This window comes from Schistocerca piceifrons, chromosome 11, assembly GCF_021461385.2.
Source record: "Schistocerca piceifrons isolate TAMUIC-IGC-003096 chromosome 11, iqSchPice1.1, whole genome shotgun sequence".
Lineage (NCBI taxonomy): Eukaryota > Metazoa > Arthropoda > Insecta > Orthoptera > Acrididae > Schistocerca > Schistocerca piceifrons.
The window spans coordinates 67,449,089-67,474,097 of NC_060148.1; the positions used below are offsets into that span (position 1 = coordinate 67,449,089).

Sequence of the window (25,009 nt, forward strand, 5' to 3'; positions counted from 1 at the left end):
AGTGAAGAAATAACAAATAAGTTAATGCAAACAAAAACTTTGAAACAACAGACGAAAATTGGTAGGTGACAATGAGCAGTCTATACTCAGGGCCGATTTTTTGTGGCGCCACCCTGTACCACTGAAATAATATTGTAGAAGTTATCATATTCTGTTCACAAAATGCGACACCAGACACTCGATTATGGAATGTGGACTTAAAAGTCGATCTGCCTTCCATAGCAATGAACATGCTCTTTTAGCTAGGATCAAAAAAAGACGGAAAATGGCCACTCGTGTGTGCCGTGGCAACCTCCTTTGCATGTGTAATAACAAAAAAATCTTGCATTTTTACAAGTATTTCTTCTGCTGTTTATCAAAATAGTGAAGTAAGCTGATATGCCCTTTTGTTACCTGAAAAGATGTATGTATTAATATCAAATAATTTTATGTAATTATAAAATACATTTTAATTACTGGTCATGGGTGCTGAATAGAATACAAAAAGAACCAGAAGTTCAGAGTTCAAAAAGGTTTGAAACAGATCTAGAATGGGCGTGTGCAGTGAACGAAACGAACAACTCTATACTGATCTAACTACGAGCAGTAGGCAGCGGAACTGTGACAAGTGGCGACGCGAAGAAGGACGAGTCCTGCCAAATGAGACCGAGACAGATGGGAACGGGTACTGAGGCTGGAACGAGACTGGCGGACGTGCTGTTGCAGGAACAAGACCGACCGTTTCCCGTTCCTGGGAACTATAAGTAGAAAGCCGTGACCGAAGTGAACTGTGAAAGACCGTTCCTTAGAATTCGTTCATCGCTCGTTCCGTTCATCTTGATCAACCATTCCTTTGGACCCGTTAGTTTGCGAACGACCCATTTCTACTGTTGACTATTATCTTAGATATGTACCACTTTGCAGGGGTTCATCTGCTACCATTGTTCCATGACAGACCATCATTAACTGGTTTCCCAATGAAGAAAGTCCTTTAAGTGTAGCAGTTTTTTTGTTTTTTTTCCTGATTGTTCCTGAGCATTGGTAGGTAGATTTTTTTGGCCAGATGAGGCTTATTTTGGCAAGCTCTTATTCTACGCAGCTTGTTGCACACTGTAACAAATAACACGGGGAAGGCTGTCTGACGTGACAAAAGCAAATGCTGCTATTTGAGAAAAGGAGAAAGATTGGAAGGAAGCCAGTAAAAAAAATTAATAACATGATGTACTCTTTCAAATGTGAAATGCTGGAAAAAACTGGACTGGTCTTTGCCTAAAAAGCTGCAAAATAACATTGTCAAAAACAAAGTCTACCAAAGCATTCTACAGTGAAACCCTCAGGTTTAGCAAAGACAGCACACAAAATTTCAATAAGTTTTCAAATTCTACAATAATTTCACTCGTTTTAACTTTTTTCATATTTTTAGTGTATTTTGGTTTATTTTGTACTACACCATGTTGTAAGAAATGATTAAATGATTATAGTTGGAAGGAAAATATGATAAAAAAAATAGCGCTGAGAATTAATAAAATAGCAGATGTGTCACATCTTTCCAAGCCAAATATTACACAGGAAGAGGTTGAGAAGTAAGGCATTGTTCTAGGCACAACATACACCCTCATGTGCAATTAAAATAATAATAATTTCTCGGGTTCTTCCATGGACAATGCTGGCCATGTGTTCCTATGTTGTGGTATTTTAATCAACTTTCATTAGAGAACCAAAGAGAAGAAAATAAATCTTTGCATTCTTGTGTCTTCTTTTTCAATGCAAGCGTGAAGTAGCCGTAAATATGTTATTAAAAGTTTCGCTGTCCATTTGGAGAAAGTTGATGAAACCATCAGGTTCCTGAGTGCAAAAGCTCTTCAACAGATTTTCATGTGCGTATTTCTCTTCCATTTTAAACCATACTCTGGACCAGTGCTGTCTTTCTTCTTCTCCTCCTCCTCCCCCTCCTCCTCCTCTTCTTCTTCTTCTCCTACTAGTGTCAAAATACAGCATACATGAACAGCATCTGCTTCAAAAGTGCACTTCAACAGACAAACTTGCTGGATTGTGTTCAACAGATCTGTAGGTAGATAAGAGCAAATCTGATAAATCAGTTTAATCATGTGGGGGCCTTAATGGCAACAAACATACGTGACCTTTTTGAAGATGTTCACATTGAAACTGGTATTAGTGGCCATGAGACAGTTTTAGCTGATTACCGAAATACAGATGCCAACTAAAACAAGTAAAAGTATTTATATGTTCAACAAACTAGATAATGAGGCACTAGTGATATCTCAATGAGGAACTTGAATTGTAGCCAATAGAAGAAACTATGGCTCAAGTTTAAAAGAATAGTTGAGCATGCACTGGATAGAAATGCACGCAGTAAAACAGTTCATAATGAGAGGGATCCTCCATGGTATACAGAGACAATGCAGAAACTTATAAAGAAGCGAAGGCTACTGCATAACAGATGTAAACCAAAGCATAGAGCTATAGATAGAGATATGTTAAATAATATACATTTGGCTGTCAAGAGGGCAGTGTGTGAAGCCTTTAAGTATTACTGCAGCACATCTTTATTGAAAGATTGCTCCCAATGCCAAATAAATTCTGGTCAAATGTAAAGGCTGTGAGGGGCACTAAAAATAGCATCCAGACACTAATGGCTGAGACAGGTACTGAAATGGAGGATAGAAAAGCAAAAGCAGAATTGCTGATCATTTGAAAATGTTCCTTTACAAAGGATTAATTCCCACACCAGTGGAAAGATGAATGAACTAGGCATTAGTGTCTGTGACATTGGTGACATTGAGAAACAACTGCAACAAAGTCCCAGGGTATGATGTAATCCCTATTAAATTCTATAACAAGTTTGCATCTCAGTTAGTCCCTCTTTTAACAATAATATATTCTAGATTCCTCGAGCAAAAAAGCAAAAAAAACTGTGCCTAGTAGTTGAGAGAAAGTGCAGGTAACACCCATGTACAGGAAGTCTAGCAGAAGTAATCCACAAAACTACCATCCAGTTTCCTTGACATCCACCCACTGTAGAACCTTAGAATCTATCCTGAAAGCAAAAGAAATGAGATATCTTGAAGAGAATGACCTCTTCCATGCCCAACAATGTGGATTCTGGAAACACTGTTGTTATGAAACCCAACTCACATTTCACCTATGCTTATAATCAAAAGTATGAATGTATGGGGTACTGGGTGAGATTTGTGATTGGTGGTGAGGACACAGCATATATTGGATGGAGATCTTCTATAGACACAGAAGTAACTTCAGGCGTTCCCCAGAAGTATGTTGGGGCCCATGCTGTTAATTCTGTATCCTAATGATCTTCAGACAACATTAACTGAGACTTTTCACATATGATGTGGTTATTTTTAATGTAGAACTGTCTGGAAAAGGCGGCTTAAATATAAAGTTGGACCTTGATAAGAATTCCAAGTGGTGCAATGACTGGGAGCTCATTTTAACCCTCAAGCAGGCACACCTACGCGTAAAGTGCGCCAACCACAAATAACATTGTCTTGTACTATTCCACTGTCGCTTTACAATTGCAGCACTGTAACTATTCCTTCATTATTGCTCCTACTAACACAGTGATAAGTCATACTATCATACGTTCAAGTGAGCAGCAGTAATATAAAGTGAGCTATGTGAGAAAAAATTTACGACCTGTGCAAGAAAATGAACCAAGTTCCAAGCTAGCAGCACAATTCCACAAATAGGTAGCTGCCTACGAAATAATTAGCAATTGAGTAAGCTGTTGCCTCGGATCTGCTGCAACTCCATTCCTTAATGCTATGAGTGGGTCATTACTGTGGGGTAACTTTTGTGAGTGACAAAATCAGGATGATATAATGACAGTTTATTTGACTATTCTTTAATTAGTGATTTAGCTCACATAATGTAAGTTTATTTTACTACTGTTTAATTAAACTAACAAGGGGACCCTCCATACTGTAAATCATGTATTTTGATGCACTTCCAATATGCTGTAGAGGTACTTACCCTGAGTACCTGGCTATCCAGTTTTCTAGTGACGGGCCTTGGTTTTTGAGAAAATAGATTTTGAAGTTCATTGCACACTTTGCATGCCTTTAATATTACATATGTTCTGAGCAAGTTAGCGTAGTGCAGCGGTAAAGGTTCACGGCTACTGCGCTGGAGGTGCCGTGTTCGAATCCTGCTCATGTACTTCCACCCTCCACCCCCCCCCCCCCCCCCCCCGGAAAAAAGAAAAATCAACCAAATTTTTCAATTTTATTTCAAAGATTATCAACAAACAGTGTAAGGTGTGCAAAATTATAAAGATATATTCAGTTATTAATTTTTTCTGTCATACAATATTACAAAATCTTACTTTTCATCGTCCCCATTGCTTGATGTAACAGAACACTATTGTGGGTGATACTTATCATAGAAGCAACCAAAGCACAAATTTTCTTAGCACCACATGCATTTTATGAAAGCAACCGTCTTGTTCCTCATGAGCGATACTGGGAAACACAATTCTTTTGCATTTAAAAAGATTTCTCTTTCATCCACTAATTTCGATGCGATCATGCGTATCTAATCATGCTTTCAAAATTAGGTGCGCTGAATTGATGTAGGATTAGCGAATGTAATTTTTTTGAATCTTCCCTAGAAGCGCTATCTCTTATTGTCTTTCATCAAGTCGAGACCATTCTGAATAATTTTCGTGAAGATTCTCACCTGTCAGTAAAAATAAACATCGCAGGACTGCCAATAAGGAGTGCACTTAGAAGGAACCACTTTTAGGGTGCAGGTGCTCACTTTCCTTTCATCACTGAATAGACGATCATATAAAGTTGAATCGGTTTGCACTCCCCATGAATTGATAATGTACAAAAAAAATGTCTGTCCCATGTACGGAAGAATTACAGAACATAAAAATTCTTCATACACCAGTTTCATGAACTTACCAGGTTTTGTGCAGGATATGACTACATTTCTGTATTTCCCATTTAATTCATCTACTCGTTTTTGAATGTTAGGACCAAATTTTCTGGATGGTTCTCGCATACATAAAAAAAACTTATGGGAGCAGGATTCAAACACGGTACCTACACCACATTAGCCGTGAACCTTTACCGCTGCACTACACTGACTTGCTCGGAATACATCTAATGTTACGGGTATACAAAGCATGCAATGAACTTCAAAATTGATTTTCTCAAATACCAAGGCCCATCGCTAAAAAAACAGATAACCAGGTACTCAGGGTAAGTACCCCTACAACATATTTGAAGCACATCAAAATACATGATTTACAGTATGGAGGGTTCCCTAATAATATTAAACTGTGATTCTGGCTGTGTGTGTTTGTCTCAGTAATATGACGACAGCTATTCTTTACATGTGTACAAAATATGCTGCACACCTGCCTGTGCTATAAAAGAACAGCACGCTCAGTCAAGGGTTAAATATTCACAATGTCAAATTCTGCACTTCACAAAATGAAAAAAAGCACCGTATCCTATGATTACATCAACAAATCACAATTGGAATTGGGCAACTCTTGCAGATCTAGATCTTCACCTAGATTTACACAGATACTCCACACGTACGGTGTGTGGCAGAGGGTACCCCTGTACTACTACTACTACTACTACTAGTCACTTCCTTCCCCGTTCCACTCGCAGACAGAACGAGGGAAAAATGACTGTCTATATGCCTCTGTGTGACCCTTAATTTCACATATCTTATCATTGTGGTCCTTATGCACAATGTATGTTGGCGGCAGTAGAATCATTTGGCAGTCAGCTTCAAATGCCAGATCTCTCAATGTTGTTAATAGTGTTCTTCGAAAAGAATTTTGTCTTCCCTTCAGGGATTCCCATTTGAGTTCTCAAAGCAACACCACAGCACTTACGTGTTGTTCGAATCTGCCGGTAAGAAACCTAGCAGCCCGAGTGTAACAATTTGTAGGGATACAAAATGGAATGATAACATAGGCCCACTTGCGTGTGAGGCAGGTGGCAGAATGGTCCATCAGTAGGATACTCAGAATTACTGTCAGCCTGCAGAGGTATTTTCTTACAAAACACTCATTCAACCCATCCTCAAAATATTGCTGAAGTGTGTGGGACCTGTACGAAATGAGACTAACAGGGGATACTGGACACATAATCGTAAGTGTGTTTGGGGTGTGGTAGACTATCATGGAGATGCTGAAAGAACTGAACTGGCATTCTCTTGAATTCAGATTCAAACTATTCCATGCGAGCCATCTTTCAAAGTTTTAACATAGGAATCTAGGGATGTACTACAGTCCCCTAACTATCACGCCACAGGGATTGTAAAGACAAGACCAGACTAATTACCAAGCACGTACAAGCATTTTAAGTAGTCATTCTTCCTGTGCTCCAGATGTGAACGGAATGGAAAGAAGCTCTAATAACTGGTACATGGGAAGTAGCCTCTACTATGCACTTCACAGTGGTCTGTTGTTAAGGAGCTCCGCAGCCTTTGCAGCACAAAATTCCATCACACCTATCATATGTTGTGGTCTTGGATTGCACACTAGCATCTCCGGTTATACGGAGATCACCACCACTTTAGTGTACAGCTGACTGGCCCCAGTGCTCAACACGCGCGACGACCCACTGCAGGTTATGTAAATTTCATGTATTGGTTTATTTGGACATTCAAGTTACGTTAGACTTTTCATTGCTCTTTTCTTTTGATTTCTTGGATGTGCCATTGAAAATGGGATCCCTAGTTATCTGATGTTCATTCTCGGTTCTGACTAGTTTGTTATTGATAAGTGTCTTAAACATGGCCTAAAACCTTATAAAATTTTTTAATACATTGAGACCTTCATCTGCATTCAATCTGCACATGGATGCAGATGTATACCCAACAGCTTAATTAACTTCTCACTTCCCAATTTTTAATCTTGCATAACTTTTTCCATCAGGGATTTTTTATCTTTGTGGTAATGGGGCTGATTAATGGGTTAGGTTTTCCAGATAGATGCTACACTGATGGTGTCTTATTTTATGCTTCTTGTATTACATTTTAATTATGATTATTACATTAACTACAGTTCTTTTTGCCACAATGCCTCATCCCCGCACTATTCAGCCCAGTGCTTTGCCGGTTATTGTTTGTTTACTTCTACATCTTAAGTTTACACCTAGACTGCAAACCACTATGAAATGCATGGCAGAGGGTACGTACAACTGTACCAGTTATTAGGGTTACTTCCCATTCCACTCACTTGTGGAGTGTGGTAAGAATGATAGTTTGAATGCCTCTATGTGTACAGTAATTATTCCAGTCTTATCCTCACAATAACTATGTGAGTAATACATAGGGGTTGTAGTATATTCCTAGAGTCATCATTTAAAGCCGGTTCTTGAAACTCTGCTAGTAGAATTTTTTGCAATAGTTTACGCCTATCTTCAAGAGACCACCAGCTCAGTTTCTTCAGTATCTCTGTGACACTCTCCCGTGGATCAAACAAATCTGTGACCATTCATGCTGCCCTTCACTGTAGATGTTCAATATCCCCAGTTAGTCCTATTTGGTATGGGCCCCACACACTTCAGAAGTATTCTACAGTGATTTGTAAGCAATCTTCTTTATAGACTGAATGCATTTCCCAAATATTATACCAACAATCTGAACTCTCCCACCTGTTTTACCCACAACAGCCTATGTTATCATTCCATTTCATATATTCATAAAGTGTTACAACAAGGTGTTTTGTATGGTTGGCCAATTATACTATGTATTTTCATTTAGTGAAGTGGACAATTTTACATTTTTGAACCTTTAAAGCGAGTTGTCAATCTCTGCACCACTTTGGAAACTTACCAAGATCTGACTGAATATTTATGCACCTCCCTTCAGACAGTAAATCATTATAGATAACTTCATCATCTGCAAAAAGTCTATGATTACTATTAAAAATATCTGCAGGCCATTAATATATGACATGAACAGCAAGAGTCCCAAAACACTTTATAACACGCTGCGTCCTATCTGCCAAAAAGTCCTCAATCCAGTCAAAAATTTCACTCGATACCCAATATGATCGTACTGTTGATAATAAGCAAAGGTATAGTACTGGGTCAAATGCTTTTTTGATCTCAAGAAATTCTGCATCTACCTGACTGCCTTGATCCAAGGCTTGTAGTATGTCTTGCGAGAAAATTACAAGTTGGGTTTCACTTGATTGGCATTTTCAGAATCCATGCTGGTTAGCATTGAAGAGGTCATTCTGTTCAAGATAGTTCGTTATGTTTGCTCTCACAATTTGTTCTAAGAGTCTACAACAAATTGATGTCAAGGTTATTGGACAGTAGTTTGGTGGAACACTTTCGCTACTGTTCTTGTAGACGTGTGTGACCTGTGCTTTTTTCCAAGTACTGGACACAGCTTTTCGTTCAAGGGATCTAAAATAAATTACAGCTAGAAGAGGGGCTAACTCAGCTGCAAATTCAGCATATAATCTCACAGGGATTCCATTGGGCCCTGAAGTGTCGTTCAGTTTTAACACAGCTGACATTAATAGTTATTTCACTCATCTTTTCAGTGGTACAAGGATTAAATTGGGCAATTATCTTGGGTTTTTAATTGTAAAGGAACATTTGAAAACAGAATTAATCATTTCAACTTGTGCTTTGCTACCCTCAATTTCAGTTCCTGTCTCATTCGCTAGGGACTGGGCACTTAACTTTGGTGCCACTAACAGTGTTTACATATGACCAGAATTTCTTTGGGTTTTGTGAGAGATCATTTGACAATATTCTGCTATGGTAGTCACTGAAGGCTTTTATGCACCCTCTTGACAGCCAAATGTGTTTCATTCAGCATCTTTCTATCTGCAGCCCTACACTTTTTTTTACTTCTACTATGCAGGGGTCTCTGTTTCTTTAGATTTTTTTTTTACAGTGAATGTATACCATGGAGTGTCCCTTCCACTATGTACTGTACTACTGGGTACATATATATCCTGTGCATGGCCAATTCCTCTACATTCCCCTGTCCTGTGCTGAAAGTTTCAAGTTACTCACTGAAATATGACACTACTGACTTTTTATCTAGTTTACTGAACATATGTCTTTCTGCTTGCTTTAGTTGTTCTCTGTACTTTGGTAATCACTATTGCCACAATCACATTATGATTACTGATACCAGTTTCAATGAGACATCCTCAAAGAGGTCAGGTTATTTATGGCCATCATGAGTGGGATTCTGAACTATCTGCTCTAGGTATTTTTCAGAGAAGGTGTTTAATAAAATTTCACAGGATGTCTTATCTTGCCCATCACTAACAAAATTGTAATTTTCCCAATTGATTGTTGGGTGATTAAAGTCTCCACCGGTGTTTACAATATGATTGGGGGAACTTTTGTACAAGTGAACTGAGGGTTTCTCTTAAAGTTTTGTGTTACATCAGGAGATGAGTCTGGTGGGCTATAAAAAGGATCCAATTATCATTTTATACCCACCCCTGATACTGATTCTTGCCCAAACAATCTCTCATGCAGCTCCAATTATTATGTTGGTACATTTGAGTTTCTTGTCTACTGTGGCAAATACACCACCTCCATTTCCCATTTGCCTATTCTTTTGATGCACACTTAATTTTTCCCCAAAAACCTCACTGCTATCAATTTCAGGCTTCAACCAGCTTTCTGTACGTAGTATTATGTGAGCTTCACAACTTACCCTCTTCATGGAGTTGCATTCTGTGACTGAATATTGATTGCATTTCCATGTGCTAATCTGTGTGACAGTGCTATAAGTAGTTTTATTTAGATTTACTTTTATTGGCTGCCCTTAATCCAATTTTTAAAATATACAGATTACAAGGATGCTTTCTTTTCTATGAAGGACCATTTGAAGATACTGCTTTAATCATTGAAACGGGCCACGAATAAATTATCAATTAACAGTTGTATGCAGTTTTTTTCAATTTCAATTTACAATGAATTTTAATGGCTTTGGCTACCTTTGTTATGAAGTTGTATGTAGTTCACAGTGTTTTGCAGAGCATGTATTTAGATGTAGATATGTTTTCATAAGTAATAAATAACCTGATAAAGTATAGATATCACGATTAAAAAGATAGCTATTTAACAATTTTCAATATTTATCATAAAACCAAACAGGGATCCAGATTCGGGCACTTTCCTCTCTATATGACATGACATGACAACACACACACACACACACACACACACACACAAAAAAAAAAAACTCCCTCCCTATCATCCCAATGTACCAGCCCACTACAGTTCTCATGATATATCCCCCCCCCCTCCCCTCCCCCCAATCAGTTAACCTTTAGCAAGTCAAATGCAGTGCACAGGCAACTAAATTGTAGCAGCAAGGTAATGTGCAATGAAATGCAAAAATGTCACATGCAAGTAAATGAAATCTTACAATGTGGACCAACTAACGCTTAGACAAAGGCTAACGAACACACGTACAGCTTAGGAAGAATAAGAGTTGCGCTAAATGACAGTTCTGTGATTTCCAACAAAGTAAACATTAAGATATGATGTGCTGCCAGTATACACCATGTACCTCATCTAAATATGTATAGTTACAGAATTATTGTTGTTATTTTTCCACAGACCAGCAATGATGCCTAAAGGCAGCCACACAGGTAACTGCAAATGGGCTCGCACAATCGAACACTATGTTCAAGTATGCACAACTATATGTGGGATAATTTCGAGCATTATGATTGTTCAAGCTGCCTGATGCTTGATTGATCTTCATTTGTGCAAGTTCATGCAAGTACAGCAAACTACACATGCTTGAGCATGTACACTTACAATGTTCAGGATAAATAGCAAACTGCTGGTCAAGGTTATTAGAGTACACAAAAACTAGCCTTGTATCGAAAACATTAAACCGAAAACAAAAACATTAAAACAAAAATTGGAATTACAGTAATTAAAAGATTTAGGAAGGAGAAAACTGCTGCAAAATTAAATGCTGATTATGGTATTGGAATGCAGACTCTTTTGGGGCATTATGAAGAATAAGCAGAAAGTACAGGATTTTGTCAGGAAATGAGATTCTAGTTCTGGACCATTTGCACAAGAAAGCATGAAGAGATCTCCATTTGACAGATTAGGTGCTGCTCTTTTGCAATGGTTTAGTAAAAAAACTAGCAAAAGATGTCCTACGGACGAAAGTGGTCTGTATTCGAATAGCTGCCAACCAAAATGTGTCTAAAGAATGCATTACAATTTTGTGTGCTAAAGCTTCTGGGAACCACAAAGTTAAACTACTAGTGATTGGAAAACCCCATAAACCCCATGCATTCAGGGATACCATAATTAAGGATCTCCCTCTGCATTATTACAAAAGAGGAGCATGCATTGATAGTGAAATTTTCAAAAACAGGTTCCACACACATTTTGTACCCCATGTTTGGTGATTTCAAGAAGAGAGGGGGTTTCCACAGAAGGATGCTCTATTGCTTGATAATGCCCCTTCACATCACAATGAGAAGATTCTCATCTGATGATTGTCTCATCATAATTAAGTTTTTACCTCCTAACATGACTCCATTACACACCCAATACACCAATGTGTGACTGCATCAGCAAAATGGCACTACTGGGCTGGTCTATAGTGTTGTTGAGTTAGGTCATTATGAAAATCATAAAAAAGCGTATACAATGAAAAGTTTCATGAGAAATTTCTATTTCTTCAGATGATGACTGTATACAAACCACTCCATCAATTTCTGGGATGGCTTATTTTTAGCAATGATAAATGACAATTTTAAAACAAAAGTGACTATATCTCAAAAGTGAAATCTACAGGTTTTTTATAAAAAGCTACAAAGCAACACTCTTAATGTTTATGATCACCAATTTTTTTCCAAAATAAACAAGTAGAATGTTTGTATGCTTGAAAATTCAATCATTTCCTAATTTTTTTTATTGAAATTACTTCATGTCGACTTGTAACCTTTTGGCTTCTGCAAATGTGCACGCTATGAGGCAAGATGAGTGCTGCATCACTATTGCCTAGTGCGTCTATCTGCACCAACTATCCCACATCTGGGCTTCTACCTGGTCCAGAGCTATCCGAACAGCCCGCTTTGCTCTGTGGCCAATATTTTTGTAGTGCTTTCTGTGATGTCTCCTGCAGTTGCTATAAGATTTTCACCCAAGATGAACATTATTGAGGCGTAAAAATTATTCTATCTTTGATGATGCTATGCGAACGTATGGTTGTTACAAATCTGCAGAGTCGTAAAGATGGCCTTTTTTTTCTTTTTTCCTTTTTTTTTCAGTCCAATTTTGATAATCCCTTTTTTAAGTTCCAATCATTTTTAGATTTTTCGGACTTGGAAGAGCTATCATTTACTTCTCTTGTTGTCCACCAGCTGATGTAGGTGGCTTACGGCTATTTCTTTCAGAATCTGCTCAGGAGTTATCACTTAAGTTGGCATCGAATAATTCATTCTCAGTGCTGCTCTTTATAAGTATTTCCACAATCTGCACTTAATACAACCCTGACACCTTGTCATTTCCTTTATAGAACAGATGATTAGATCACAACAATGTAGCCATACACATCTCAGCTGCCAAAACTGAAAAGCTACCGAGATAGGCAGAAAAATTTCCACTGTAATCTTAAACCTGCCGTGTAGTGACATGTCTACACTCATCACTAATGCTCAGGTCTCAGCAAGGGGGCGTAACTTGCAGCACCAAAGGAAAACCGAGAAGCTGAACTTAAACTTGTCAATAGCACTTAGGAATCAGTGGAGCATGACAAGTAAATGTATCAATGAGTTACGCACACTAAATCAAAACTGATGGCCAAACACACCTTGAAGAATGGCAGATGCCGCTGTAGTGTGTCGTCTACGAGAGTGTCTCTGGTGTACGACAGCACCGTGTCCACCTTCACGCTGCCACTCTTCTCGATGATCTCTCGGAGCGGCTCGAGAGGATACCCCGTGATGCCGATGAACCTCGCTTTACCCACTGCCACAAACTCCTGCAGCACTGGAAGAGTCTCCCGGATAATCACATCTGGGTTCTGAACAAACTCCACATCGTGCACCTGGAAACGTGAGAGGGGAAAAGTTTTTGAGTTACTCACTGACATAAAATGTAATGGAATGTTTCCACATTCGTGGAGGAACACAATAACATAAACTAACTTCACGACAGACTAAAACTGTGTGCCACTCCAGGACTGGAATCCGCAGCCTTTTCCTTTTGCAGACAAATGCTCCACTGACTGAGCTATCCGAGCACAACTCGCAACCTGCACTTGCAGCTTTATGAAATACTTTTGTAAAGTGGTGCTCCACATCTGTAATATGTTTAATGAAGTAAATGCTTATACACTCCATCAGTCATTGCATACATTTTGTTCAAATGTGCAGTTTTATTTTGCAGCATCACATTTTTCTGATAGTTTTGAACAACAAATTGTGCCATAAATCAAGCACTTTTCACAGATTGTAAATGTGATGTGTCTATTAAACTGAGTGTTTCCACAGAACGTAAGTGTAAATGCAAGAAAAAACCGAGTACGATACTTCAGCTTTACTTTCACTAGTTTAGCACGATTTGCTGTCCAAAAGTTTTGGGAAATGAGATGTCGGCAGATAAAGTTATTACTTTACGAAGTGTGGCGATTAAATAATGAGACTGTGCAACTCTCATTGCATAGCCACACAGGAGGAGGCTGGTACTGGGATGTAGTTGCAGCTACCGTTTGTTTCGTCTTTCTGTTGGCTTTAGTTTGGTTTTGAGCCTCGGTTTGAGAGGACATTTTTCTGTAGTAATACCACAAGAGCAGTGAACTTAAAAATTGAGCACCACATTAATCTTAAATTCCTTGTGAAATTAAAGAGTCACAAATGGGGGGAATGTTTTTATATGTTAAAGAAAGTGATGATAATGTGGACGAGTTTTTGAATGGCAAAAACTGTTTTCAGTAGGACGAGAAGAGACTGAAGGCGGTAAATGCCCCAGTCGATCTGCGAGTTCAAGAACTCAAGCAAATGTACAGAACATTAATGAGATTACACAAAACAACTGACAAGTCCTTAATCAGGAATACTGCAAATAAGTCCTAATCAAGCTGAGGGAAAGAGTACGAAAGAAAAAAACCGAATTTGTGGAAGAACAATTCACGTATTCTGTATCAGGACAAAATGCAGGCCCACAGTGCTGTGCCAGTGAAAGAGTCTTCAGGAGACAGGCACATTTCTGTACCTGAACATTCATCGTATTCCCCACATATGGCTCCCTTTGACTTTTATCTATTCTTAAAAGCAAAAACGGCAGAGTTGTTGAAGAGGGTGTTAGTGATTGACCTTTTTCATGGTGCCCTCCATCGGTAATGCTGGAATTCAATATGGTGTTGGCCCATCCTTAGCCTTGATGACTGCTTCCATTCTTGCAGGCATATGTTCAATCAGGTGCTGGAAGGTTTCTTGGGGAATGGCAGACCGCGCTTCAAGGAGTGCTGCATTGAGGAGAGGTATCGATGTCGGTCAGTGAGGCCCGGCACGAAGTCGGCGTTCCAAAACATCCCAAAGGTGTTTTACAGGATTCAGGTCAGGACTCTGTGCAAGCCAGTCCATTACAGGGATGTTATTGTCGTGTAACCACTCTGCTACAGGCCGTGCTCGATCGTGTCGAAAGATGCAATCGTCATCCCCGAATTGCTCTTCAACAGTGGGAAGCACGAAGGTACTTAAAACATCAATGTAGGCCTGTGTTGTGATAGTGCCATGCAAAACAACAAAGGGTGTAAGCCCCCTCTATGAAAAACACGACCAGACCATAACACCACTGCCTCTGGATTTTACTGTTGGCACTACACACGCTGGCAGGTGACATTCACCAGGCATTCGCCATACCCACACCATGCCATTAGATTGCCACATTGTGTACCGTGACTGGTCACTCTACACAACGTTTTTCACTGTTCAATCGTCCAATGTTTATGCTCCTTACAACAATTGAGGCGTCGTTTGGCATTTACTGGCGTGATGTGTGGCTTATGAGCCACCGCTCGACCATGAAATCCAAGTTTTCTCATCTCCCGCATAACTGACATAGTACTTGCAATGGATCCTGATGCAGTTTGGAATTCCTATGTGATGATCTGGATAGATATCTGCCTATTACACATTACGACCCTCTTCAACTGTCGGAGGTCTCCATCAGTCAACAATCGAACAATGGAAAATGCAGGATGGAATGTAACAATACCAGAGAAGGAAAGTTGAGAACTGAAACCACATTGCGAGCAGCAGCACCAGTGCATGATGGGAGTGGTGACTGGGTGGGGGTAAGGAGGAGGCTGGGGCAGGTGGAGGGGGGGGGGTTAAGGGGGGGGGGGGGGATAGTATGGTGCGAGTGGCGGACAGTGAAGTGTTGCAGGTTAGACAGAAGGGAGGAGAAAAGGTGCGGAGGGGGGATGGGGTAAGTAGCGGAAAGGAGAGAAATAAAAAGAAATTAAAAGACTGGGTGTGGCAGTGAAATGACAGCTGTGTAGTGCTGGAATGGGAACAGAGAGGGTGCTGGATGGGTGAGGACAGTGACTAACGAAGGTCGAGGCCAGGAGGGTTACGGGAACGTAGGATGTATTGCAGGGAAAGTTCCCACCTGCGCAATTCAGAAAAGCTGGTGTTGGTGGGAAGAATCCATATGGCACAGCCTGTGAAGCAGTCATTGGGATGAGGGATATCATGCCGGGCAGCGTGTTCAGCAACAGGGTGGTCCACTTATAAACTGCCACAGTTTCTCGGTGGCTGTTCATGCAGACAGATAGCTTGTTGGTTGTCATGCCTACATAGAATGCAGCACAGTGGTTGCTGCTTAGCTTGTAAATCACATGACTGGTTTCACCGGTAGCCCTGCCTTTGATGGGATAGGTGATATTAGTGACCGGAGTAGGTGGTGGTAGGAGGATGTATGGGACAGATCTTGCATCTAGGTCTATTGCAGGGGTATGAGCCTGAGGTAAGGGACTGGGAGCAGGGGTTGTGTAAGGATGGACGAGTATATCGTGTAGGTTTGGTGGACGGCAAAATACCACGGTAGGAGGGGTGGGAAGGATAGTGGGCAGGACATTCCTCATTTCGGGGCACGACGAGAGGTAATCGAAACCCCGGCAGAGAATGTAATTCAGTTGTTCCAGCCCCAGATGGTACTGAGTTATGAGGGGAATGCTATTCTGTGGCCAGACTGTGGGACTTTGGGAGGTGGTGGGAGCCTGGAAAGATAAGGCGCAGGAGATTCGTTTTTGTACAAGGAACCCACATCTCAATGACTGCTTCCCAGCCTGTGCCATATGGATCCTTCCCACCAACACCGGCTTTTCTGAATTGTGCAGGTGGGAACTTTCCCTGCAATACATCCTACGTTCCCGTAATCCTCCTGGCCTCGACCTTCGTTAGTCACTGTCCTCACCCATCCAGCACCCTCTCTGTTCCCATTCCAGCACTACACAGCTGTCATTTCACTGCCACACCCAGTCTTTTAATTTCTTTTTATTTCTCTCCTTTCCGCTACTTGCCCCCTCCCCCCTCTGCACTTTCTCTCCTGCCCACCATCTAAACTGCAACACTTCACTGTCCGCCACTCGCACCATACTATCCCCCCCACCCCACCCCACCCCACCCCCCACCCGCTCCAGCCTCCTCCTTACCCCCACCCAGTCACCACTCCCATCACGCACTGGTGCTGCTGCTCGCAGTGTGGTTTCAGTTCAGACGTGTGTGCAGTTGCGTTTGCATGTGTGTGTGTGTGTGTGTGTGTGTGTGAGTGTGGGAGGGGGAGGGGGCGTGCATGTGTGTATGTCTACTGCTGACAAAGGCCTTAATGGCTGAAAGCTGTAAATCTCTACTATATGGTGAGTGGGAACTTTCCTTCTCTGGTATTGTTACAGTCAACAATCGAAGTCAGACTGTACGCTTTTGTGCTGTACGTGTTCCTTCTCATTTCCACTTCACTATGACATTGGAAACAGTGGACCTAAGGATGTTTAGGAGTACAGAAATTTCACGTACAGATGTATGACATGAATGACAGCCAATCACTTGACCACCTTTGAGGTCCATGAGTTCCACGGAGTGGCCTATTCTGCTCTCTCACAATGTCTAAGGACTACTGAGGTCAGTGGTATGGAGTATCTGGCAGTAGGTGGCAGCACAATGCACCTAATTTGAAAAACGTATGCTTTTAGGGGTGTCTGGATACTTTTGATCACTTAGTGTAAATCATTGCTTTGAACAATGGAAGACATATATGCAGAATTATGTATAGATACGGGAGTGGACTATGTTGTAGGGGATAAAAGTTAGTTGTAACTTTGTGTACAATAATCACATTTCTGACACCAGTCTCGTTAATTACTTGCCACATCTCATAATCCACCTTAAAAGATGGCATCATTATTATGCGGAAATTTAGTTAGTGGCAAAGTAACTTTCAATGCCAGCAGGAAATGTGGACATTCTTAAATACTTGCTGTTATGCTGAATGCAATTTGTCTTCCATTTTCGAATATAATTTCCAAACAGCTGTTTTCACACTATAGTGAGGCATTAGCAGATTGGTAGAACAATGTCTGAGGGAATTTTGAATTATGACCATGCTTTCTTTTCAAAAACTTTCATTGGCATGTGCTTGCAGAGAGAGTTCATTTTAACTGAGTATACTTAATGGGTTTAATGTAAATGTTTCTTTTTCCGACTGTGCTCTACTTTCAGTTTTAGCATAATGCTAAGAAACAATGACATAAAAATAAATTAATACTTCAAAAATAAGCCCTTCAAAAATAACACAGTACTTCGCAAAAAAAGATACTGAAATAGTCAAAAAACAGTACCGAAATTGTCCATAAAATCAAATGATTTTTTCCTGTCCCTACATACAACTATTCTACTACATCCAATGCACCTAATCATCCCTGCCATTGTTTCTAGCTGTCAGTGGAGACAAGTCTCTTTATCACCTGTATGATGTCCACATAGTCCAGCTGCAGCAGTTTGAGACTCTTCGCGAAGCTCTCCCTCGTCTTCTGTGCAGAGAAGTCGAACATGGTGCGGGGGTCCATTGTGTAGCGGCCCACCTTGGTGGCGATGTAGTATGCCTGCCGAGGGACGCCCTTCAGGGCCTGTAGAAGAGATGACAGTGGACAAATGTAAAAAGCACTGTAAACTCTGGTTGACCAGTTCATTTACTTGAAGCCAAGTATCTGCTGCAGTGTTCAGACATCTTACGGGAATACAGATGGGTGACATCATCGGTTCTGAGCTGCATCTGCAGTTGGTACATTCACTATGTAAGTCAGTGTTCATGTAAAGTTTCTATTTTGTTTATGTGCAATATCACAAAAAGCTCCTTCAAACCATTCGTGGATTATTTGAACCACTCACTTGTTATATATTAACTGTTAAAGTTACTTACTTACAAGCTGATCATTGTAAGTTTAAAGTAATAAACGCAATGTATTAAACAAATGGACATGGTTGTATTTTGACAGTAAGTCTTTACAATGAACAAACCTATCTATTAGCTAAAGAAAGTTCTCGAAGGTGAACATCAATAAAATTCACGAGGCACAGGGTGGTAACTTTACAAGTTAGATGAACATTGCAGTAAAATAGTGAAATCACAATGTGCACTTCTATTTTTGTCACATTACCTTCCTCGTTACATTTGTGTCTCAAAAATGATGGGAGACTGACCTGTCAAAATATTGGTGGTCATTGAAGACATCATCTGGTTGCATTCCCGTAAGTTGTTGAACATTTTATACATCGGGAGAAACTCGAGTTTCACATTTACTGTGATGATTGTAAATGACAAGCTGAAACAGTGGGCCCGACAGGTATTAAGATTCTAGATATACCTGCATCGCAATATTGGTCTAGCACAGAGATTTTCTTTCTCGCATACAATACTGTGAACAGTCATTCAAACCTCCGTCTCAAGACAAGACACATTATTACTGACTGATGTTATTTTGCACAGTACTGCAATATAATTTATGCTAACACGAAGAAAATTTCTATTGTGCAAAAGCCTGCAGTAAGAATAATATATACAGTTCATTCCCACTGCTCTAGTAAATAAATCTTTCCAAGTAAATGAAATGTTTCTACATTTACACCAATATCTGTATTACACAACTCATCTCATGGTGTGTGCCAGGGGGTACTCCTGGTATCACTACCATGTTCCCTTTGCAAATACCACACGAGAAGAACAAGTGTCAGTAAATTGCCAAACGATTCTTTGATTTCTCTGATTTTCTCATTGTGGACATTTTGAAAAATGTATGTGGCGGGGGAAGTAATATTGTCAAACTCTTTGTGACACAGCAAGGTGGATTCTTCCCACCTTTTATGTTTTTCTACATCCATAAATAATTTATTTTACTAACAACTACATAGGAATCTCACGCTCTTATTTAGACTTCATTTTGCTGGAAATTGTTATTCAGATTCTTAGTCTGATAGTTTTGACTCCATTTTCATTAGGGCACTCATAATTCAGAAATGAAGTTAACTGAAGAAGTTAGAGATGTGAAAAAGTTCGTGATATAATCAGTAAAATTCCATATACTGACCCACACCAACAATGTTCAGCATCCCAGTAGTGTATTCTAAATTACCTAAAACTGATTATCTCCAATGTTCAGACATTAATCACTGATATCATAATCGTAGAACTTCACGGTGGTATGACTTGCAGTAACGGAAATATAAAATCACTGTGCACATAATGTAATTTGCAGTAGGGTCACCAGAAATAATTACAGTATCCAGTGAATAGTATTTGTTCAACATTAACACACTGATATCATGTATTTACTACTGTGGCTTCAGGCTTTCATGAATATACATTAGAGATGAAGGTGTTTAATCTGATGCATGGACATTAAGACACAAATATATTATGTGGTAGCACATTGCTTACACATTCATAGCTATTAAGTGTTTAATGTCAGGGTCCATGCTGGTGAGGGAGTGACTGGCTGTTTAATGACAGACATAAGAATGTAATATAATCTTGGAAACTACATAATGTTTTTAAAATTGGCTACATTAGATCCTGTTACTTTGGATGGATTTAACTGTTATCTGCTTTATGAAAGAAGTTGAAGATTAGTATATTACAAAAGTATACACAACATTGTAATGGTTCCGTATTGGGAATACAATTCATACGACTAAGGCATCCATTGATAATTTTACATTAGGATATTTTACACAAATCTTAATGGGTTAATTAAGTGGTGAGGTGCATCATTTGACATGGAAAAAATATAGAAACAAAAGTACAGTGTCAAAGTTCAGAATCTAGCAAACACAAAGGCAAAACAGATATTGGAAATTATGATGGTCCAAGCTTTTAGTGTCAATCATTTGGTAAGTCAATTTGGTTTAGATAATTTAAAGTATGTTCTTGGAATGAGTGGAATGTCTGCTTTCGAATCAGTGCTAACAATACCTCATTTTCACATTACTTAACGTAGTAAAACTTTCAATTACCGACTGCCCCTAGGTACCCTACCCTCTCTCTGCCTCGTCCCTGTATGCTCCCCCAAGCAGCACTTCATCACCCTACGCCCCTACCCTGCTATCCCTCCAACTCCCTGCCCCAGCCTCCTCCTTACCCCCACCACCCAGCTGCTTCTATCATCATGCACTGGTACTTGCAGTGTGGCTTCAGTAGACAGAGACTGATTTATGAGTGAGTGAGTGAGTGAGCGAGGTGTGTGTGTGTGTGTGTGTGTGTGTGTGTGTGTGTGTGTGTGTGTGTGTGTGTGTGTTTCTATTTCTGACAAAGGCCATGTTGGCTGAAAGCTCACTTTCGTCTTTTTGTTGTGCCTGTCTGTGACTCAGCATATCCACTATATCATGAGTAGCAACTATCCTTTCCATAATACACTACTGGCCATTAAAATTGCTACACCATGAAGATGACATGCTACAGACACAAAATTTAACCGACAGGAAGAAGATGCTGTGATGTGCAAATGATTAGCTTTTCAGACCATTGACACTAGGTTGGCACCAGTGGCGACACCTACAATGTGCTGACATGAGGAAAGTTTCCAACCGATTTCTCATACACAAACAGCAGTTGACAGGCGTTGCCTGGTGAAATGTTTTTGTGATGCCTCGCGTAAGGAGGAGATATGCGTACCATCACGTTTCCGACTTTGACAAAGGTCGGATTGTAGCCTATCGCGATTGCGGTTTATCATATCGCTACATTGCTGCTCTCGTTGGTCGAGATCCAATGACTATTAGCAGAATATGGAATCGGTGGGTTCAGGAGGGTAATACGGAACGCCGTGCTGGATCCCAATGGCCTCGTATCACTAGCAGTTGAGATGCCAGGCATCTTATCCACATGGCTGTAACAGACCATGCAGCTAGGTCTCAATTCCTGAGTCAACAGATGGGGATGTTTGCAAGACAACAACCATCTACACGAACAGTTTGACGATGTTTGCAGCAGCACAGACTATCAACTTGGAGACCATGGCTGCGGTTACCCTCGACGCTGCATCGCAGACAGGAGTACACCATCGCCTGCGATGGTGTACTCAACGACGAACCTGGGTGCACGAATGGCAAAACATCATTTTTTCTGATAAATCCAGGTTCTGTTTACAGCATCATGATGGTTGCATCCGTGTTTGGCGACATCGCAGTGAACGCACTTTGGAAGCGTGTATTCGTCATACTAGCATATCACCCGGTATGATGGTATGGGGTACCATTGGTTACACGTCTCGGTCACCTCTTGTTCGCACTGATGGTACTTTGAACAGTGGACGTTACATTTCAGATGTCTTACGACCGTGGCTCTACCCTTCATTCAATCCCTGCGAAGCACTACATTTCAGCAGGATAATGCACGACCGCATGTTGCAGGTCGTCTAGGGGCCTTTCTGGATACAGAGAATGTTTGACTGCTGCCCTGGCTAACACATTCTCCAGATATCTCACCAACTGAAAACGTCTGGTCAGTGGTGGCCGAGTAACTGGCTTGTCACAATTCTCCAGTCACTCTTGATGAACTGTGGTATCGTGTTGAAGCTGCATGGGTAGCTGTACCTGTATACGCCATCCAAGCTCTGTTTGACTCAATGCCCAGGCGTATCAAGGCCATTATTGTGGTCAGAGGTGTTTGTTCTGGATATTGATTTCGTGTGTGAAAATGTAATCACGTCACTTCAATATATTTGTCCAATGAATACCTGTCTATCATCTGCATTTCTTCTTGGTGTAGCAATTTTAATGGCCAGTAGTGTATTTTTACATTCCATCCCAGATTTTCCGTTGCAGGAAAAAATTTATTTGTTCATGAGGGTAGAAAACGTAACAGAGGCAGGATTCCAGCTATTTTACGATCGATAGACAACTGCATCATCTGCGAAAGGCCTCAGGTAGGTTTTGATATTACCTACATCATCGTTTGTACAGGCACTATAACACTTGCTTGTGGTACAATTGAATTTATCTTTACACCTGTCGATTTTGTTCTCTCAAGAGTGGGATGTTGAGCTGCACCCACAAAGAAATTCTGAATCTAGCCACAAATCTGATCCAATATTTCGGAAGCTAGTATGCTGATCTCCAAACAACAGTGCAAAACAGTATGGAACATCTTCTGGAATCAAAGAACGCGCACACACACACAGAGAGAGAGAGAGAAGAGAGTCTGTGTGTGTGTGTGTGTGTGTGTGTGTGTGTGTGTGTGTGTGTGTGTGTGGTTTTGCCATATAGAGGGTGTAAATGATGTTTACAACATACCACAGTGGTACAGTGGTGGCTGGGATATAACTTCAAATTGCTCCATGAAAGTCACCTAAGCAACAGTGCACACACACCACTCAAACATGGGAAAATGGCAAAAGCAGTTTCCATCCTTGATGAGAGGATTAGGCCTACTGCAACTCAACCTCACCTTGCCAAGAACTTCTTCAGACCTCCCGAGGCCATAGAAGGGTGCCGTGTCGATGTAATTGATGCCCTGCCGGATCGCCTCCCGCACTGCCGCAATCGCATCCTCCTCAGGGTAGTCTCTACAACAGTACATGTAGTGTCATTGCAGGGGAGTGTGTCACCTCTGTGAATTAACATACCAGGTCATACAATGGCCTATTGTAATATTATATAGGGTGTTTCAAGAACAATAAAAATTGAAGTTAAAATCTTCTGGGTTATTAGGCAGCATCATGTTTCTTCAAAAATGTTCTCTGCTGGGATCTTCCTCAGGAACTTTTGGTGTCCAATACTGCTAGAACACTAACTGGCAATAGTGTTCTAGCAGTATTGGACACCAAAAGTTCCTGAGGTAGATCCCAGCACAGGGGTCGAAATGTCGAACATTTTTGAAGAAACATGACGCGGCCTAATAACCCAGAAGATTTTAACTTCAGTGACAACGGCCACAAAAGCCTGCAGACTTACATAACAGTAAATATTTTAGTAGGCAGTAATATAGACTAATTCCAGTAAAACATTCCATACAAAGTATGTTCATTTTTTGTTGATTGCAGCGATAACAACTGTCTCAGCTGTAACTGGCATGAGACAACTGCTTGAAGAAATACCCATTACCGATTCGTCAATGTACATAAGAGTAGACAATATGTGCTTCTAGTGATGTAAGTGATATATTTATGTTTATTATGTTGATGTATATTCACTACAATGTTTCTTTCTGCTACACACATTAATCATTATTTAACATAATTTTCAGTAGTTTAATGACATGCAGAAGATGAAGTTCATCATTAGGTTACAACTCTGTTCAAACAAAATTTGTGGACATCCATTTCTGTTCAGTCATCAAATCCAGGAAGGCAGAAATTTGTTTATCTAATGCATTTCTTGTACAAGATATGCAGAATTTTCAAGTAGAAGTTTCTGGAGAACACTGTAAAAAGCTGTAGTCAATCATTCGAAATGTAAACATTAACATCATTCACAAAGTATATGGCCCCGCAAATAAGACGAGTTACGGAGATCAGCTGTGGACAGTGGATCTTCACCATAGCAATGGTACTATTATCACTAGAATATTTTGATGGTTTATTGAACTACCCCAAACTGGTAAACAATTTGGGGAAAACCAGCTCTCCAGCAGTTGAACTTTTTGTAAATGGCCCAACATACAAAGAAGTAACCAGCAGTTAGGAAAAAAATAAAATAAAATAAAAATAAAAAATAAAAAACGAAGCAGCTGGAACTGATGGAATGCCAGTGGAATTGCTGAAATATGGCGGTTAAACTACTCGAGAAATTGTTTAATCTCAATTCTTAAAATTTGCCGACGTGAAAAAATACTGCATGAATGGAAGCAATCAATTATTGTTACTATACACAAGATAGGAGATAAATGAAACTGCTGAATTACTGCAACATTTCCCTACTGGTCGCAGTATACAAAGCACTATTGTGCAAGAAACTCGTCAGCCAAATCAGAAAGGGTATGGAAAAGGGAGCAAGCAAGGTGACATACTGCGATTCACCATCTTCAATGTCATCAAGGAAAAAGTAGTAAGAAAACCAAATAAGCAACAAACTGAAACATGACAACTGATCAACCAAATATAATGGCCTGTGCAAATGGCACAGTAGTGAAACACAAACTCTGTTCCCGAAACTAAATGCACCCTTCATGAAAACAGGTTTTAAAATTAACGGAGAAAAGATAGAATAAGGGGAAATATAACTATAAAACAATGTGATGACCTTCTGATAGAAAACTACTTCCCTATTCCAGTTAACCTCAATGTAAATATAAATGACTACAACAGAACATATGTCCCATACAAAATTAAACTATGGAATGCAAACAATTTTTATTTTTCCCTTCAAAAACTTCTATCCTACAAACTCTAGGAAAAATATAGTACACCATCATCAGGTCACTATTGCTGTAGGGAGTGGAAACCTGGAATGTGATCAAAAGAGAATATCACAAACTCTCGTCCTTTAAAAATAAGGTGCACAGAA

The 25,009-nt window shown here is 40.1% G+C and overlaps 1 protein-coding gene across 3 annotated transcripts in view; it reads right to left on the reverse strand.

Moving 5' to 3' along the window:
* The window catches only part of LOC124720218 (L-galactose dehydrogenase-like), a 79,533-nt gene that overhangs the window by 21,183 nt on the left and 33,341 nt on the right, over positions 1–25,009 (reverse strand). For all 3 annotated transcript variants that reach the window (XM_047245539.1, XM_047245541.1, XM_047245540.1), the window contains 3 exons: positions 22,953–23,070; positions 17,977–18,138; positions 12,820–13,056 (listed from right to left, as the gene is read on the reverse strand). In XM_047245539.1, the coding sequence (XP_047101495.1) occupies positions 12,820–13,056; positions 17,977–18,138; positions 22,953–23,070 (517 nt within the window). The remainder of the gene's footprint in view (positions 1–12,819; positions 13,057–17,976; positions 18,139–22,952; positions 23,071–25,009) is intronic.